This window comes from Canis lupus, chromosome 12, assembly GCF_003254725.2.
Source record: "Canis lupus dingo isolate Sandy chromosome 12, ASM325472v2, whole genome shotgun sequence".
Classification (NCBI taxonomy): domain Eukaryota; kingdom Metazoa; phylum Chordata; class Mammalia; order Carnivora; family Canidae; genus Canis; species Canis lupus.
In genome coordinates this window covers 11,758,605-11,777,255 of record NC_064254.1, presented here as the reverse complement: position 1 = coordinate 11,777,255, position 18,651 = coordinate 11,758,605, and the positions used below count along the sequence as shown (strand labels likewise).

General features: G+C 49.9%; 1 protein-coding gene across 1 annotated transcript in view; it reads right to left on the bottom strand.

Annotated features, from left to right (window-relative positions):
* Positions 1-405: 405 nt before the first annotated feature.
* PTK7 (protein tyrosine kinase 7 (inactive)) overlaps positions 406-18,651 on the bottom strand; it is a 64,126-nt gene continuing 45,880 nt past the window's right edge. Inside the window, exons 8-20 of the mRNA XM_025418843.3 lie at positions 17,007-17,140; positions 16,712-16,847; positions 16,437-16,556; positions 14,565-14,714; positions 14,299-14,449; positions 14,076-14,203; positions 12,544-12,747; positions 11,630-11,785; positions 10,427-10,659; positions 9,388-9,468; positions 2,914-3,065; positions 1,889-2,067; positions 406-1,395 (exon numbers count right to left, since the gene is read on the bottom strand). Coding sequence (XP_025274628.1) covers positions 1,235-1,395; positions 1,889-2,067; positions 2,914-3,065; positions 9,388-9,468; positions 10,427-10,659; positions 11,630-11,785; positions 12,544-12,747; positions 14,076-14,203; positions 14,299-14,449; positions 14,565-14,714; positions 16,437-16,556; positions 16,712-16,847; positions 17,007-17,140 — 1,985 coding nt within the window. The 3' untranslated portion in view covers positions 406-1,234. The remainder of the gene's footprint in view (positions 1,396-1,888; positions 2,068-2,913; positions 3,066-9,387; positions 9,469-10,426; positions 10,660-11,629; positions 11,786-12,543; positions 12,748-14,075; positions 14,204-14,298; positions 14,450-14,564; positions 14,715-16,436; positions 16,557-16,711; positions 16,848-17,006; positions 17,141-18,651) is intronic.

The following is an 18,651-nucleotide window of genomic DNA, read 5'->3' as shown; positions in this document are numbered from 1 at the left end:
TCAAGCACCACCTCTCTGCTCCGTTCTACCCATACTCTCTCCCTCCTAGGGCCCTAAAGGGATTCAGAGACCTGATCCATCATTAATGCTTTCTCCAATCTTTAACATACCCCCTCTTTCCTCCTTCTACCCTCCCCACCTGAGCATGAGGATTAAGCCCACCAGCAAAGAATAAGTAGCTGGCATTCAAAGAGCAACACGGGGTCACACAGACAAGTGGTGTCTTGCATCCTTCGAGCCCATATTCTCAATTGTTCCATGAACTACAGAGAAAGACCAGAGTCTACTCGTTATTCCTGTCCAAACCCCACCAGACTTCATGATGGGACACGGATGCTTCTGGTAAATGAGGGATAAAGGGAGGCCATCCACGGGCTAGGGCAGGGAATGAGCATTAGAAGCAGGTTGTAAAAAAGGCTTCTTTATTGAGAGCAGCGAGTGTTAAAAAAACAAAAACAAAAACAAAAACAAAAAACAAACGAACAACAACAACAATACAGGTGTGAGGCAGGGGTGGCCCACCCTCCCCACCTCTTCCAGGGTCCACCCCTCCCTCCCATGCCCCCCACCCCACGCTGCAAGTACATACAAAAGCCGCCCATGGTGCATACAAAAAGGGCGGATTATATAGTGTCAAAAGCTCCTGAAAACTCCTTCATCTGCCAGGCACTTAGGATGAGGAAAGGAGAGAAGGTGGGGAGGAGACATGGGGCTGGGTCAGTGTGCACAAGTCCATGGGGTGAGGACTCACTGGCGCATTCTCTGTAGTCCTGGTGCAGACCCAAGGTGGGCCTGGTAGACCAGAACTCTACAGGAACTTGAGTATATTAAGGAGCTCCCCTCAGACCCAGCTCTTCTCCAGCCGAGCCCTCCCTGGGCCAGGTTGGCAGGTGAGTGGTAGAACTGGACCTGGTCAATGGGAGGAGACCCAGGCCAGAAACTGGGGTTACCTGAGGTACCCATACTGTCCCTGATGGGGGAAGTGGTGGCAGAGAATGCTGCCCAGCTCAAGGCTCTAGTGACTCAGTCTGGGTCTGAATCAGCCTCCCCAAAGGGCTGAGGATGAGGAAGAAGAGGAAAGCCCAGGCCCTGCCCAGACCTTAATAGTGCCTGTGGTCCCAGGGTCCCTGGGGCCAAGGAGGAGAGGGATCTTGCCCATCATGCTGTGGGTACCCCTCAAGAAGTCCTCCCTTGCCCACACCATCCTGAGGCACAGCCTGCCTGGGCTCCTTCCTCACGGCTTGTTGTCTGCGGGGTTGTCTCCCAAGGTGTTAGCGATCTCACTGAAGGAGGGCCGGTCCTTGGGACTGAGGGCCCAGCAGCGTTGCATCAGCCGGTAGAGTTTGGAAGGGCAGCCCTCAGGCTGTGGGAGTCTAGCCTTCCCAGCCTGCAAGTCTGCAGGGAAGATGGTGGATGGAGCATTAGTTGAAACATTTAACCACCTGTCCAAACCCCATGGAGCCTGTAGTTCCCATAAGCAGCCATGTGAGGGCGACTGGGGGTCAGGGGTGCTGGCCAGTGGTGGGTGGGCACTGACTCAAGGACCATAAGGAAGTACCTTGCAATCAAAGGTGATGACTCCCCTGGCCCTGGCCCCAGCAATCTCTGGCTGGTGGGGGAAGGGTTCACGGGAGGGAGCCAATGCATGAGGACTGAAGTAGGGTCAACGGGCAGGCATCAGAGCTGCTGGACTGGGCACTGGGGTCAAGGACTATTTACCAACCACTATAAAAGTATTAATCAGTATGTCAACTGGAGTAGCCACATCTGTGCACCTGCTAACACCAGCCCTGAGAGGTGAGACAGGCTAAGTGGGCCCCAAGACGCTGAGCAAATTCTCTACCTGGAGCACATCTGGAATTGTCCCTTAGAAACACCAACCGCCTACCTGCCAGCACTTCGTCATCTGCCTGCCCACTGTGGGGCATCTCTCCGTGGGTGAACACTTCCCACATCAGCACACCAAAGGCCCAAACATCTGACTTGGTGGAGAAATCCCCCTCCAGGATTGCCTCAGGGGACATCCAGCGCAGTGGCACCCAGGCCTGACGGAAGTGGTAGTACTCGCTGCAGGAGAGAAGGACACACAGGACTGGGCTGGGGCCTCCATGGCTCAGAGGCCAGATGGGGAACACAGCCTGGGATCCTAACCTCATCCCAGGTCCAAGTCTCAGCCCCAGGCTGAAACCCAACCCAAGGCACCCAAAGAAATCAGTAGCATTTATGCCGAGCACAGGGGTGCAGTAGGTGAAAATCTGGAGGCCACCACATGGGGTCTGATGGTAAAAAATTCCATTAAGAATCCAAATTTGCCTAAATGTTCATATTTTTAAAAGCTAACAATCACATATATTTTCTGTTTAAAACAAAACATGAAAAACGAGACCACATTAAATGGAAAGAAAACTTAAAGAGCTTTACTAGCAAGCGATATACCAATTATGACTAAAGCAACAGCCAGACGAGCTGCAGTGACTCAGAGCCAGGGTGATTCGTAGGGGCATTCCCCAAGAGGCTGTACAGTGTGTGCAGGCACTCCAGAGCAATCTCTGGCTGTGGCTGCTGAGCTCGAAGTCTTTGGGCTTCAAGATGGTATTTACTGAATTCATCAGAGGGAAGCATATGAATAGTTAAGTTACAGATAAATTGTTATAAAGTTTGACTAGTTATTTAAAAAAAAGGCTTGTAATGTTTTATCCCCAGAATAAAATGTATAAGCATCAGGGACCTGTGGTCCATTGGCTAGGAAGCCTGCTGCTCATCTGGAGAAAGGATGGGGTGGGGGGTGGGGGGGCTCTGTCCCCTGCCCAAGCCCTCCAGCTTTGGACCAAGCAGACACTAAGCCCTTTCTCACACGCTCCCAAAGCCCATGTGGCCTCTGCCCGGCACCATACCCGACTTGTGCCCTTCTACCTGTTGTACACGTCTTTGCTGAGCCCCAGAGCCGACACCTTCACCTGTCTCTGGGCGCTGACCAGGCAGTTCCGAGTGGCCAGGTCCTTGTGCACAAAGCGATTGTTGGACAGGTGCTCCATGCCCAGGGCTACCTGGGTGCACAATGCCACCTGCAACGAGAGAAGGCCCTTTCAGAGGTGCTGGGACTAGAGATCAACGCAACCGTCCTCGACACAACCCTTGTTGAGGCCTTAATGCCATCAGTGCAATGCACAGGAAGCCCCAAAACAAAGACACAACAGCTTCTCTTTCCCTCTCTGTAAAATGTGGGTATTGACAGCCCCCGTCTCACTGGGTTGTTAGAAGAACTGAGTTGACTGATCCTTGGTTTTGGCTGAGGTCATGATCTCGGGGCCATGAGACAGAGCCCCAGCTTTGGGCTCAGCTCAGCAGGGGGTTTGCTTGAAATTCTCTCTCTCCCTCTCTCTCTCTCTCCCCCTCTGCCCCTCTCCACCACACTCACACGCTCTCTCTCTAAAATAAGTCTTTTTGGGGATCCCTGGGTGGCTCAGCGGTTTAACACCTGCATTCGGCTCAGGGCGTGATCCTGGAGTCCCGGGATCAAGTCCCGCATCGGACTCCCAGCATGGAGCCTGCTTCTCCCTCTGCCTGTGTCTCTGCTTCTCTCTCTTTCTCTGTGTCTTTTATGAATAAATAAAATCTTTAAAAAAATAAAATAAGTATTTTTTAAAAAGAGAGAAAAAATAACTGGGCAGTAATCATAGCTTACGTGTCCCTTTTTTACTTCAAAATTATGCATTTTCTTCTCGTTATGTTTAAAACAAACAAAACAACAAAATGTGTGTATGAGTACAAGTGTATAAATATACATACACACGATTGATTGCCTCCAAGGAGAGGAGGTGGGGACTACAGAGTAGAAAAAGAGGGAAATTTAAATACTGTTTAAATTGTGAACTGCAGGAGCACGGGTGGCTTAGTTGGTTAAGCGTCTGCCTTCGGCTCAGGTCATGGTCCCAGGGTCCTGGGATGGAGCCCCACCTGGGGATCTCTGCCCAGCAGGGAGTCTGCTTCTCCCTCTGCCACTGCCCCTTCCCCTGCATGTGTTCTCTCTCTCTCACTCACTTTCTCTCAAATAAATAAAATCTTTTTTTAAAATTGTGAATTGCATATGGAAAAATCTATAATGTATACATGTGTGTATATATATGTATGTGTGTGTGCATATATATATACACACACACTTCCACAAATAATCATAAAGCTCACACCCAGGTAACTGTCACTAAGTAAACAAACAAAAACAAAACCCAACAATGCTAGAATCCTTGAAATCACAAGCGTTCCTTCCTAATCGTTTATTCTCCCTCTTGAGAGGTAACCACTATCCCAACTTTTATGATAATAATTTCTTGGCAAGGGACGCCTGGGTAGCTCAGCGGTTGGGCGCCTGCCTTCAGCACAGGTTGTGATCCCGGGATCCAGGATCAAGTCCTGCATATTGGCGTCCCCAATTCATTTATCTTAATGCCAATGAATTCTTTTTTCTAGTTTTTCTCTCTTTTTTTTTTTTAAGATTTTTTTTTTTAATTTATTCATGAGAATACACAGAGAGGAGAGAGAGAGAGAGGCAGAGTCACAGGCTCCATGCAGGGAGCCCAACGCGGGACTGGATCCCGGGTCTCCAGGATCACGCCCTGAGCTGTAAGCAGCGCTAAACCGCTGAACCACCGGGGCTGCCCGCCATTCTAGAAAATAATATGGAGTTTCCTCAAAAACCTAAAATTGGGGCACCTGGATGGCTCAGTTGGTTGAGCATCTGCCTTCAGCTCAGGTCATGATCCTGGGGTCCTGGTATTGAGCTCCATGTTGGGCTCCCTGATCAGTGGAGACCCTGCTTCTCCCGCTCCCTCTGCCCCTATGCTCTCTCTCAAATGGATGGATAAAATCTTTAAAAACAAAAAAACAAAACAAAAAAAAAACTAAACTAAAAATAGGGACACCTGGCTGGCTCAGTTGGTAGAGTGTGAGACTCTTGATCCCAGGCTCCTGAGTTTGGGTCTCACCTTGGACGCAGGAATTACTTAAATAGATTTTTAAAAACTTAAAACAATTTTTTAATTAAAAAATTTAAAAGTCATACATAAATGGTTTGGGAAGAAACAAACAATACAGAACATGTTTAAAAGTTACATAAAACTATACTTTGCTAACATGAGCAAAAACAAAATGAAACATGGTCTCAACCTGTATTGTCAAAAACAGTAGCCTCTCACCCTGTGTGACTACTTCAGTGAGTTAAAACTTTTAATATTTTATTTATTTGAGAAGGAATGAGTGAGAAAGAGTGAGCATATGAGCAGGGGCAGAGGGAGAGGGAGAAGCAGACTCCTCTGCTGGGGCAGAGAGCCCAAAGCAGGGCTAGATCCTAGGACCCTAGGATCATGACCTGAGCTGAAGGCTGACACTTAACTGACTGAGCCACCTAGTGAATTAAAACTTAATTAAAAATTTGGTGCCTCAGTAGCTCTGGTCACATTCTAAATGCTCAGTAGCTGCACGAGGCTAGTGACTGCCACAATGAACAGCAGTAGATGTGAAATATTTCCATCATTGCTGGGAGTTCCTTAGCGCTGATCTGAGCCACCATCAAACTGGACCTATCTACGTATCCGATATATTGGCTGACACTGCATCTATAGCAGTGCTGAAAAAGGATGCCACCAAAAGTTAGGAAAGAATCTCATCTTCCTGGTGTATTTTCCTGATCCAAAGTGAAGACAAAAGACCTCCAGATAGCTTCCAACCAAACACATAGAACCAGTGGTGAGGATTAAAGAAGAGGTCAGGCGAGCAGGTGCACCAGGATGAATAACAACCCCCTGGGTCAGAGTCCCCTCCATGGTATCTCCATGGAAAAATAGAATCCACCATACACCCAAAATTGCCCCCATACTGCCATCCTCAGAATGCTCCATGTGCCACTGGTGGTAAAAGGGCCAGATGACCGCTGAAGTGGTCCTATCATTAACAGATGGACTCCACTCCAAGCTTCAGAACTGCAGGGCATTGTCCAGCCTTGCAGGTCATCTATAAGGGACAAAGGCTTTTGTGATACGTCCTCGTAGGACTTCCCAGTCCCCTCAGCCTGCTCTCTGTTCTGGCTTATTAGCGTAACAGTCTGCCACTAGTCAAGGGAAACAGAAGAGAGTGGACTTGGCATGGTGACTAACTTGCTATCTTTCCAGCGGGGCGGTGTTTCTAGAAATACTGGCTAAGTGAGGAGAGTAAAAGGGAATTCTGTTAGATACCAGCCAATTAAGTGTTTCCTTACCACTGGGCAAGGTGCCATCAGATGGCCACAGGATTCGTTTTCAAATACCGTTATGAAAGCCTGCTCTTTGGGAAAGACCAGGCCCACCCCTTCCTTTCCAACATGACCGTCTCAGGGTTTGCCCAGGTTCTGGCTAACCCCTCGTGACACTGTGGTGCTGTTTTCATGCTACGGCATCTAACTACATACTCTGCTGTCCTCAAGGTGTGCTGAGCTGACCCTCTGCTCCTTATCCCGTCCTTAGCTTGCAGAGACCCACAGAGAAGTCACAGGTTACAGCTGCCTGACTTCAAAATCTCCATCATCTCATCAGATACTTGAACAGGCATTATCTATAATTATGCCAATACCCAGGGCCTGTGTCTGATTTCCATCACCATCCTCTGTAGTCCTGAAATTCTCCTGAGGGTTCCGGCAGCCACACCAACTAGGCACTCTCATTTCAATTTGACCTGACCAGGGAGCACCCTGCCTCCCATGCCACCCCCCCTTAAAAACTTAACTCTTCCTCCTTCCATTCCCCTAGAGCCCTAGGAATATAAAGTGGCATAACAGCTCACTAGATTATTAGTACAAGGAAACATCTACAAGTTTTAGTATATCTTTCCTGTGAATCTTCATGGAATCCTCAAAAAGCAGTGTTTTTCAAACTACTGATCAAGACCCACATGGGTCTCAAAATCAATTTAGTGGGTTAAATAGGATCGAAAATATCAACTGCATCAAATAGTGTTTTGAAGTATAATTTGGGTTCTGTGTGTGTGTGGCATGATGTAAAACACATTTCTTATAGGGGATCCTGACAACAAACATTTCAAAGCTACTATCCTATATACCAGGACTCCTTGAACCTTAATGAGCTTAAGAATCAGCTGGAGAGGGGCACCTGGGTGGCTCAATCTGTTGGGCGGCTGCCTTTGGCTTGAGTCATGACCTGGGAACCCTGAGATCAAGCCCCACATCCGGCTCCCTGCTCAGTGGAGAGTTTGCTTCTCCCACTCCCTCTGTCTCTGTGTGCGTACATGCATGTGCTCTCTCTCTCAGGCTCTCTCTCTCAAATCAATCAATCTTTTTTTTTTATAAGGATGGCGGTGGAGGTTATGCCGCACACAACCTTCCTTTTTTTTATTTTTAAGATTTTATTTATTCACAAGAGACACAGAGAGAGAGAGAGGCAGAGACACAGGCAGAGGGAGAAGCAGGCTCCATGCAAGGAGCCCGACGCGGGACTCGATCCCAGGTCTCCAGGATCACACCCTGGGCTGCAGGCGGCGCTAAACCGCTGCGCCACCAGGGCCGCCCTCAATCAATCAATCTTAAAGAAAAAAAAAAAAAAAGAATCAGCTGGAGAGCTTATCTGAAAATCGCAGGTCCTCAGACCCCATCCTTAGATATTCCTAGACCCTCAGTCTAGAAACCTGCGTTTTTTATTTTACGCAAACCTCCCTTCCCATTTGATGTAGAATATTGTCCTATGAGTGTGTAGAACACAACTTATTAAAGCTCCCTCATCAGATTTAAGCTGCAATGGGGGAGAAAATGGGAGACAGATCCTTAGCACAGGTGGTAATAACTTTTAGCTAATGAGAGTCCTTCAGGTCATGTGACAGAGGTAACTAATGGACTTCTTCCTGTCTGCCTATGTCCCTGTCGCAAAGAAACCTACCTGACTCCCCTCTTTCCTGCAGCCATCCCCTTCCTGCCATTCAACTACTTCCTCTCCTTGAGAACTGAACTCAAATTGTTCTTTTGACCAGGAAACCTTCTTTGTTAACCACACTGTCCACCTAAAGGATGTGAAAGTCTTTAATATCTCTTGATTTGTATTTCTCACTCACTTTCCGTGTCATACCTGAAGTCTATAAGGCACATGCCATAATAATTTTCCTAAGCTCCCCTACTAGATCCTAAATGCCCCAAGGATGCCTGACAGTTTCCATTTTGCAACCCCAAGGGCCCTTATGGCCATAACTGGCTCAGTAACAATTCACTGGCTCCTTGCATGTCCTGAATTGTGAAGTTTGGGGCCCTGACATCCTATTTAGGCAGAGTAGCACCTCCTGTCCTGTGGCTTTCCATCTACAGCTACTGCAGACAGCTGCTGAGGCTTCAAGATGATGGAGGCAAGGGATTGGTGTCAGGAGGCCAGCCACAGACAATGTGGGGCCAGATGACTCGTCCTATGTGGGCCTCAGTAAATTCATCTGTAATTATGAAGAAGTCAGCCTGAGGGGCTCAGACTGACTTCCCCAGAGAGAGCAGGGGTGACCAGGGTGCCACTTGCCTGACTAATCAACGAGCCATGTCTTTCTGCCCTGCCTCCAGAACCTGTGACCTGGGTCAGCCTACAAGGCAAGGAAAGGTCACCTGCTAGGGAGGGCCCTAGGAGTCACTGCCTACCTCTGAGCTGTGACTTTTGTTATCAGCTTGATAGCAGAATACCCAGTCTCAGGGAAGGAGGCAGATGCATTTCAGAGGGGAGGGAAGGAGGCTGTGGGCAAGAAGAGCTGGGCCACAGAAGGTATCGTCTGAGATGGGCAGAGGGTAGTAGGCAAGCTTTCCCTTCCTCACAGTTTCAAGCCAGGTTTGCTCCACCATGGGGCCCCAGCCAGGGATCTGTGCCCAGAAGGTGGGAGGAGAACCGGAAGGAAAGGCTGGGCAGCCGTAGCCCAAGTGAAAGTGAGAGTGTGAAAACCACAGTGGGTGAAACATGGCAGCCCTTTCACCGAAGAGACTTCCACACTTGGGTGACAAAACACTGTCGGGACCACACCCTGCCCTGCCCGATCCTAGACACTTGGGCTGCTCACAGCTCCTCCAAGTGCTCACTCCAGGGGGCAGACATACCGCTGCAAGCAGCAAGGGCAGAGAGCGCCGCTTTGAAATGACGGCACCTTGGCAACAGAAAGGCATCTGGGGGCTACATGACTAGGAAAAGTCACTTAACCTCTCTAAACCTCCGTCTACCTATGAAATGGGGTAATTACATCTGTTTTGGAGGACCACTGTGATCGCTGAGATAACACAGGTAAAGTCCTGCCTGGTCCACAGAGAGGATTCCATCAGTGGCATCTCTGTCATGATGGCTACCCTTGATCCTGGCCCACCCTTGAGGACCTCTCCCGCCCCGTCCTCACCTTCTGCTTCGTGCTGAGGGGCTGTGACTTCAATTTTTCATCCTTGCTCTGGGAAATCCTCAGGAACTGTTTAAGGTCTCCCTAAGGGAAAAGTGAGGCATCTCTGTCAGGTCAGAGCCCAACTATTACCTCCAAAGCATCACACCAAGCAGGGGCTCAGAGTGGCCGCCCTGGGCAGGGGAGGAGCCCTGGACGTGCACCCCCACACCCGCCAGCCCCCCTCCCTTGGGGGAAGTCCAGTGGGAATTTAAAAATATAGAGGAGATGGCTCCTAGAAGCTCTCTGTTGGAAAGACAGGAGGACTGGCATTCCTATTCTCACAGGGGGCCCCCTGGACAGGTGGGTGACAAAGCCCCTGCCCTCAGGGAACCAAGAGGAAAACACAGCTCCCAACTGTCACAGACCCCTGAGAGGAAACCCCTGTCCTCTGGGGGGTTTATTGTCTAATGAACAATAAAGTGGGAATAGCAGTAGCAGAAACATACATCGAGTACTCATAAACCCTTGCTCCTTCCCCTTCCTGCCAAGCTTGGGATGTGACAAGCAGCAGCATAAGGACCAAGCAGGTAAGGCCTAGCTGGGTTGGGGAATGCAGAGTGAGGGGCAGCTCAGGGCATGACAGCTGGGTAGAAAGAGAAGTGTTAGCTGGAGAGTGGGCTAACACTGTGCCCCCGATGGTACAGGATGCAGGAAGGAAAGCTGGGTCTGCTAAGTTTATTCTCAAGGGGTGATGAGTCCTGCAAAGAAGGAAAAATGACAAACCAATGAAAACCTGGGTCAAGGAAGGCAACCTAGAACACATCCGTGTGGGTGTGTAGCATGAGAAGCTGGGATGAACTGGGAACCGACCCCCAGACATGGGGCTGGCAGAGAGGAAGGAGGGAGCACCAGGCAAGAAAAGGCAGGTGTCAGAGAGATAGCAGGGAAAGGAGGCTGAGTGTCTCCAGGGGCAAGAGCAGACAGGCTGAGACCACATGAGCTAAGGCTCCCATGCTGCGTCCCCACCCCCGCCGGAAACTCCCAGGTGCCCCCAGCATACCAGGTCCACATACTCCAGCACCATGTAGTGGGGCTCAGCCTCCCGGCACAGCCCCAGGAGCCGCACCACATTGGCGTGGTTCAGCTTCCCGAACATCTCGAACTCCCTCCGGAAGTCCAGCTGCTGCTGCTCATCTCGGCTCTGCAGGCTCTTCACAAGCACCAGGGTCTCTGCCACCCCTTCCTCCAAGCCCTGCGCCTTTGCCAGGAACACCTCCCCAAACTCACTCTTCCCTGTGGGTACAGGTTTGGAGTCAGCCAGCTGCCCTCACCCCAGCAGAGAAGTTCCTGACTGGGGAGGGTGCCCTGCCTCTCCTTGCCACACAGAGGGGAATCTTCGCTGCATCCCACTCAGTTGGACTGGGCACTGAGCAAACCACACTGCACCCCACCCTGTGCTTCATGGTCTCCAAAAGTAAATCGAAGGGGTAGAACTGATGATATCCAGCATTTTCCAAAGGATGGCTTGTATGAGAATTCTAGGTAGCTCTTGATAAACATGTTAATAGTTCCACTTCTAACGTATACTCGGAAAAAACTTAACTACCACAGATCCATTATTTCTCACATTTTTTTTCCCCCAGAACAACACTTTCATCAGTTTTGTTTTGTTTTTAAAGGCAGTTGGTCAGGGCAGCCTGGGTGGCTCAGCGGTTTAGGGCCGCCTTTAGCCCAGGGCATGATCCTGGAGACCATGGATCGAGTCCCACGTCAGGTTCCCTGCATGGAGCCTGCTCCTCCCTGTGCCTTTCCCTCCTCTCCCTCTCTCTCCTCTCTGCTTCTCTCTGTGTGTCTGTCATGAATAAATAAAATCTTTAAAAAATAAATAAATAAAATAAAGGCAGTTGGTCTAAAGGAAACCCCAAGGGAGGCGGGTGGGGAGATGGGATAACTTGGTGACAGACATTACGGAGGGCACATGATGATATGAGCACTGGGAGTTATACTACATGTTGGCAAATTAAGTTTAAGTAAAATTTTAAAAAAATTTCTTAAAAGATAAAGGAAACTCCAATTAATAATACACAGCAAAGATGAGAGCCATGGAGGCAAGGCGTGTACAGGCACTAGACATCTCTCCCCTCTGCTTCTCACCCCTAGCTCCCATGGTCTAGGTTTTGGAGCCTTCAGAGCCACCAGCCCGAACCCAGCCTCAAGACAGGTCTGTCATTAAGCTGTGACAATTGTGCCTAAGGCAGCATACCCAGGGTGGTGATGGGCTGCAGGCTCGTCCTTGGGAAGTGCATCTTATCAGTTGTGCTGTGGCGTTTGTTGGTGGCTGCAGGGCCAGAGCCTAAGCTGGTCAAGGCCACTTCCTCTTGGATCTCTGCTGAAGGCTGCCCATTCTGCAAAGGCCCACCTGGAAAGAAAGGGTATGGTAGGGGAGTTATTGAGATGAGACTGGACACTTTGGCCACCATGGAGACCTCACTTCTCTGTCCCAAGCCCCTGCTTCTGTCAAGTGGGTCCAATCGTGGTGCTCCACACAGAAAGGCCAGTCCAACTGTTGAACTGAGGGGGTACAAGTGTCCCGCAGAGCACAGCCACTGATTGATGAGGCTGATTACAACCTCTGAAATGGACCCAAGTGCAGAAGTCTCATCTGAGCCACTGGGTTCTGGACACTACGTCAACCTAAGCGTTTCTGCTTTCATGGGGCCTCCTCTGTGCAAAGCCCTAAGCGGGTACAAAGGGGGAATCACAACGAGGGAGACCCAAACTCTGTTCCTGAATGCCTAAACTGATAGGGGAAACCCAGCAATGCCTCTGAGGGGATGGGTAGAAGAGAAACAGAGTGCCCTTAGGGGAACTAAAAAATTAATGGAGTTGGGGGGACAAGACGTGCCACAGAAACGTGAACACACGTACTAACTGTATCTGTAGTTTAGCAGTACAGGGAGAAGCAGGCAGAGCAACACACAGCGAGCCCAGAGGCTCCAATAAGGAATTCTTGAGCCTGGTTGCTCCGACCCAAGGCCTGGAAATGGGCCAGCGAGGGATGGAGCACCTCTGCCAGAGGCCAGGCTCCCCAGCGCCACGGCACTCTCTGTGGCCGCCGGAGGGCGCTTAGTGCCCACACACCTGCAACCTGCATGGCCTCCACACCACCGCCCTCACCATTGAGACATTCCATCTCTGGCTCCTCGCCTTCAGGCTGCTTCTGAAGGCGCTTGGCCTTGCAACGCTTCTTGCAGTAGAACATAAGGCCCAGCACAGCAATGATGTAGGCCACAGCAGCACCCACGGACAGCCCGATGGTCTGGATCATCTTGTAGGGAGGAGGGCTGCCCGGGCCTTCCGACTCCTCCAGTACCGGCTTGTCTGAGAGACACACAGAAGGGTCTGGGCAGGGGCCAGTGAAGTAAACGCAGCCCTACTTGTCTACCGGCCCCTCTCCAGTCTACGCAAGATCACCTCCCAAACACTCGATGGCCTGACCAAGCCAGAGAACCAGGGAGGGTCACCACTGTCACTGGCTTTAACAAGGGGTAGGTCCTTAGGCCCCACCAAGGTCCCTGGGCCCCACCACAGAGAGTTCCAAAGGTCATGAGGCCAGTGATTCCCAAGCTGGTGTGCATCTGAACATAAGGCTAGGGATACACATAAAAAACATGCCTGTCATGATGCTAACACAATCCCACACTATCTTAGCAAGCTTCCTAAGTGACTCAATATCTTGGACCAGGCCCTAAAAAGCAGTGGGAATTTGATTTAGGATCCCAGACCCTGCCTGACATAGAGCAAATTGTTCAAGAAACATGTTTGTAGGCAGCTCTTTCTGCCCATGGGTCCTGTTCCTGTGCTCTAATAAAAACCACCTTTTTTGCACACACACACCCCCTCCAAAAAAGAAAAGAAACATGTTTGTGGAAAGGATCTTCTAGTCTAGGGGCTTTCAATGGCCTAGGGTCCAATGGTGAAAGAGGAGCAAGGAATCATTAGGGAAGAGGGAAAGAGACCATGCAGGATCCCCCGACTCCCACCAACACCTAATGCTTCAACCAAGGGGCCTTAACCCTTCATTATTATCCATTTAATGTTCCACAGAATATTCTGTCTAGAAAAACAGTTCTGCTGCTAAACCACAAAAGTTTGAGAACCTCTCACTGAAACCACATCTTACATCTCTTCTACAGATGCAGAAACAAGCCCCTGGAGAGGAAGTGACGCCTCCAAGGGCATAGAGCTGGTGACCCGGAGAGGCTCTCCCTGAACCCTGAGTCCCTGACTCTTGGCAGAGACTTTTACCCAATGCATCATCCTTTCTGGGCCTCCAAGGCAAAGGAACCCTTCCGTGCTGCACCCTTTGTAAGCTCTTCTCCCTGCCCACCCAGAGATACGTGTGGCTGCTGCAGGAGACCTGGGAAGAAGCATTTTAGGACAAAAGCACCACCCCCACACCTCCCCAACATGCGCACACACACTGGCTGTGGAATGCTAAATCAGCAACAGCCCAGCTCTAAGCAAGGAACCTAACACTATGCCATAGCATGGTGGAAGGCACACAGCTAATCCTGCCACCCCACCCCACCCCCCAAAAAAAAGATGATTTAAGGGTCTTCTGTATACAGGGAGCCAATGAAAATAAGGATGTGAACGAAGTCTGGCCTCAGAACTTCCTGTGCAGGACACCTCTTCCCAGCACATACCCACAACATAGAGGGGGGCCTCCGTGTGCTTGATGTTACAGCTATTGCCTGCGATGCAGGTGTAGCGGCCTGAGTCCTCAGGGGCCACATCGTGGATCACCAGGGAGCCATTCTGAAAGATGTGCATCCTGCCGGAAGGAGAGAAGCCACAGTGCTGCCCACCTCACCAGCTCCTGGGAAGACCAGGCCACAAGAGAGTAGGTAGGGAAGAAGATGGCTCTACCTAGGTCCCAGCTTGGTAGGGTCCAGGATGCGGTCTTTGCCCTTCCACTGAATGAGTGGCTTGGGGTCTCCCTGGGCTTCACATCGCAGCAGGGCTGTGTGGCCCTGGTACACGGTCGTGCGCTCTGGCTCCACCTTGAAGGTGATGAAAACTGGATGGGAAAAGCCCAACAAAAGGCAGGGAACCATGAGCTGTGGGGCTGGCAGGGTGTGGGGTGCCCCACGGTGCCTGCCAGCTCCAGCCCCAGGGCCCTGCCACAGTCGCACCTGCCACAGTAAGCTGGACATGGGCACGGATCTGGCCCTGTAGCCCGTTGGAGGCGATGCAAGTGTAGTTGCCTGCGTCATCACGGGTCACCCTAGAGAAGTGCAAGGTCCCGGCGTTGTCGGTCACCCACTCTGGGAGGCTGCTCCCATCTGTGGGAGCAACAAAGGGAAATGACAAGCTTGACCAGAGTCACATGGGTGGCTGGCAGTGCACTCAGTCTCTCACCTCTACTCAAAAACACGTTGCTGCTCCTAACCACCCACAGACAAAGTCCAAACTCCTGAACCAGGCACTGGGACTTCTGATTGAGCCTCGACTTTGCCTTATTTTCATCCTCACCGCCTCTCACTTCTCACTCCTAGAATTGCTTCTCTGGGCTTTGCCATCCAGGCTTCAGATCCGTCTGGAGCCCCACCTCCTACAGAAAGCTTCCCCGAGCACCTGAGTGGGGAAAGCCCGCTTCCTCCCCGAAAACCTGCAGTCCTACTCCCTCCATCTCACTACTCAAGGAAATGTAAATACTGGCCCAGCCCCTTAACAGACAACTTGGCAATCTACAGCAAGGGTTGCAAAAATGTGCATACCCTTTTATACATAATTATTCCATTTCTGAGAACCTCTCCCAAAGGAAATAAACCCAAATCCAGAAAAAGCTTTGGCTTAAAGATGTTTATTGCAGCAATAAAAAGAGAGGGTGAGAAAGGCAAAAAGGGAGAGAGGAAGGATGGTTAACAACCCAGATCTCCAACATTTAGGGAATATTTAAGTAAATTACAGTGAATCCAATCATCAGAATATTACTACAATCATCAAAACCAAGGTTTATATATAAAAATGTGCAAATGCTTGATAACGTTAAATAAAAAAGGATATAAAATTACATAATTAACTATCTTTCTTTTTCTACAGTAAGCATGGCTTACTCGTGTAAGTTTAATAAGTGAAAATTATATGTTCAATAAAATTGCTATGTGCAAACAGAATGGATATACATAGAAAAAGAAGGGCACACACCCAAAGATGATGGATAGTGGGATTATGCATTTCTCCTCCCAAATTTTTTTTAAGTTTTTTTTTTTTTTTTTTTAAGGGGATGCCTGGGTGGCTCAGTGGTTGAGCATCTGCCTTTGGCTCAGGGTGTGATCCCGGAGTCCTGGGATCAAGTCCCTCACTGGGTTTCCCAGGGAGAGCCTACCTCTCCCTCTGCCTATGTCTCTGCCCCTCTCTCTCTGTCTCCCAAGAATAAATAAAATCTTTAAAATATATATATATTTAAGAGAGAGAGCATGCATGCAAGTGGGGGGCGAGGGGGCGAGGGAGACAGAGTGAATCCCAAGCAGGCCCCATACCCACTACAGAGCCTGATCTCACAACCCTGAAATCACAATATGAGTCGCAACCAAGAGTCAGCCACCCAAAACTACTGAGCCACCCAGGTGTCCCTAAAGATTTTACTTTTAGGTAAACTCTACCCCTGACGTGGGACTTGAATTCACAACTCGAGATCGAGAGTGGTGCACTGAGCTCACCAGACACTTCCCCACACAAATTTTCTAAAAGCACCTGTGTTATCTTTATGTCCCAAAGACATAAAGACATTTTGAAGAAAGAAAGACAACTTCACAGGACCGTCTGGACCAAGTCAATCACTTGCTGCCTCAACCATCTCACATGATGTCTAATGCCTCCTGACCTGACCTTCTTCATGGCTGGCTCCTCTCTTTGTAACTGACTATAAATCAGCCCCACATTTCTTGTCTTTCCCACAGCCCCTAGCACAGTGCTGGGCCCTCAGGTGGTCCTCAGACATACATATATCTGACTAGTGGACTGTCCCACCCACCCGCACTCCATGCCCACCTGGTACCCACCTGCCCGAATCCACTTAATAGTGGGCTTTTCTCGACCTGTGGCGGAGCAGGGCACCGTGGCCTCCTTGTCAAACTCCATGCATTGCTGCGGCCGGGGCGGTGGTGTGAACTTGAGCTTTTCTGTTTCATAGAGGGAGGGTGGGTGAATGGGAAGAGGAGGAACTGAGGCAGCTTGATAGGCTAAGGAAGGCCTAAAGATCTGGGCCCCCATTGCTCCCTCCCTTTTGCCCTCCTGCCCGCTGGGCTGGGTGCTCTCCCCATGCATGGGCACTCACCCAGCACTTGGACACGGGCCTGGGCCTCAATGCTGCCAGCTGGGGTGCTGCTCACACAGCGGTACCACGTGCCATCATACACCTCCACACTGTTGATGCGCAAGGTCCCATTCTTGGAAACTTCAAACCGCGAGTCCTGTGGCACACATTATGTGACTGTGGCGGGTCTCAGCCCAAAGCCCCACATGCATCTTCAGGGGAGCTTTGGGGGAAGGAGTGCTAGGGAGGTGATCACAGAGGAGAGCCCTGGAAGGGAAACCTGCCCCCTTCCATCTAGAGCAACCCTCATTCTCACCTCTGAGATGAGCATCTGGTTTCTGTACCAGATGACTGTGGGTTTTGGTGTGGCCTGGGTTAGGCAATGCAAATAACCTGGCTTGCCCTCCTCCAGCTGGCTGTCTTGGGGCTTCTTCAGCCATGTGGGCACAGCTAGAGGAGCAGGGAGGGAACAGAAGACCAATGAACATGTGTACAAAACCAAAGGATCCAATCCTTCAAAATCCTACACTCGACCCTGAGTTCAGGAAGCTCTTGTCTGTTCCATGGAAAGTACAATAGTTACCCCTTAGTGAGGGCCTATGGGCAGCACCTTTTGAACATGATCTTGGTTAATGCTCACAATAATCCCCATACGTATGTATTCCTATATCCATTTCACAGCTGAGAAGACAGAGGTTTAAAGAAGTAATGGTAATAGGCTAACGCCTGATAAATAGGATTCAAATCCCTGGTCCATATGACTCCTTGATCTTTTTATTATGCTGAAATGCTCCAAGGCTCAGTCCTCAGATCCCTGTTCTGATTTAGCCATACTTATTCCCTGAATGATCTCAACCAGTCCATGGCCTTTGATGCCATATAAGTGAATGATTCCCAACCTATATCCTGACCCCTGACCTTCCCCCACCATGAGCTTCAAACTTGCAAACCCAATTGCCTGCCAGCATCTCCAATTAAATATCCAACAGGCATCTTGAGCTTTATATGTACAAAAAAGAACAAGTGAGCTCCCCTGGAACCTGCTCATCCCAGTTCTTCCTATCTCAGTAAACATTGCCACTATGCAGCCAACAGCAGAGGCCAAAACCTGACCTTGACTTCCCTCTCTACAGCCCCCTCCCATCACATCCATTCTACACAAATCCTATCTACTTTAGCTCCCAAAAAATCCTGAATTTGACCACCTCTCTCACTTCCACTGCTACCACTTCTGTTCTAAGCCCTTCAACACCTCCCCTGGATGATTACAATCATCTACTAACTGGGCTCCCTGTCTCAACTCTGCCCCTAACACTCTGGTCTTCTCAGAACAGCTAAGAGCGATCTTTTGAGAATGTCACTCTCCAACTCAAAACCCAAAAAAAGACTTCCTTTCTGACTTGGTGTGGCAGATTGCTTGCAAAGATGGTTGTAAATGATTCTCTCATCCCTTGTTTCTTTGCGTTGTGCTGTTGCCACTTTCCCCATCAAGAGACAGTCTATTTCTCTACTGCCTAGAGTCTGGGTGGCCGGTGGCTGGCCTGGTCCAACACAGAACACAGTGGAAGTAACACTGTACGACTGCTGAGCTGATGCCTTGAGAAGGCTTGCAGCATCCACTGCACTTGCACCTGTGTGTTAAGAGGTCCAAGCTGGCATACTGGGGCAGCCGTGGGAGAGATACCTGAGGCACCCCAGTAGATACATCCTCAGTCAACTTTGAGACATGCAAATGAGGACACCAGGGAATAGCTAGCCAACGACCAGCTGACCAACCAGCTGATTGCAAGTACATTTGATCTTCCTGACCACCTTATAGGGTAGATAGTAGGTTATTAGCTCCACATTATGAATGAGGAGACTGAACCCTGGCATAGCAGGTAGCTTGCTACACTCTGTCACTCCATGCACTGGGCAAAGAGTGGAAACTGGGTCTCTAGAATCCCTGTCTCCTGCTCTTG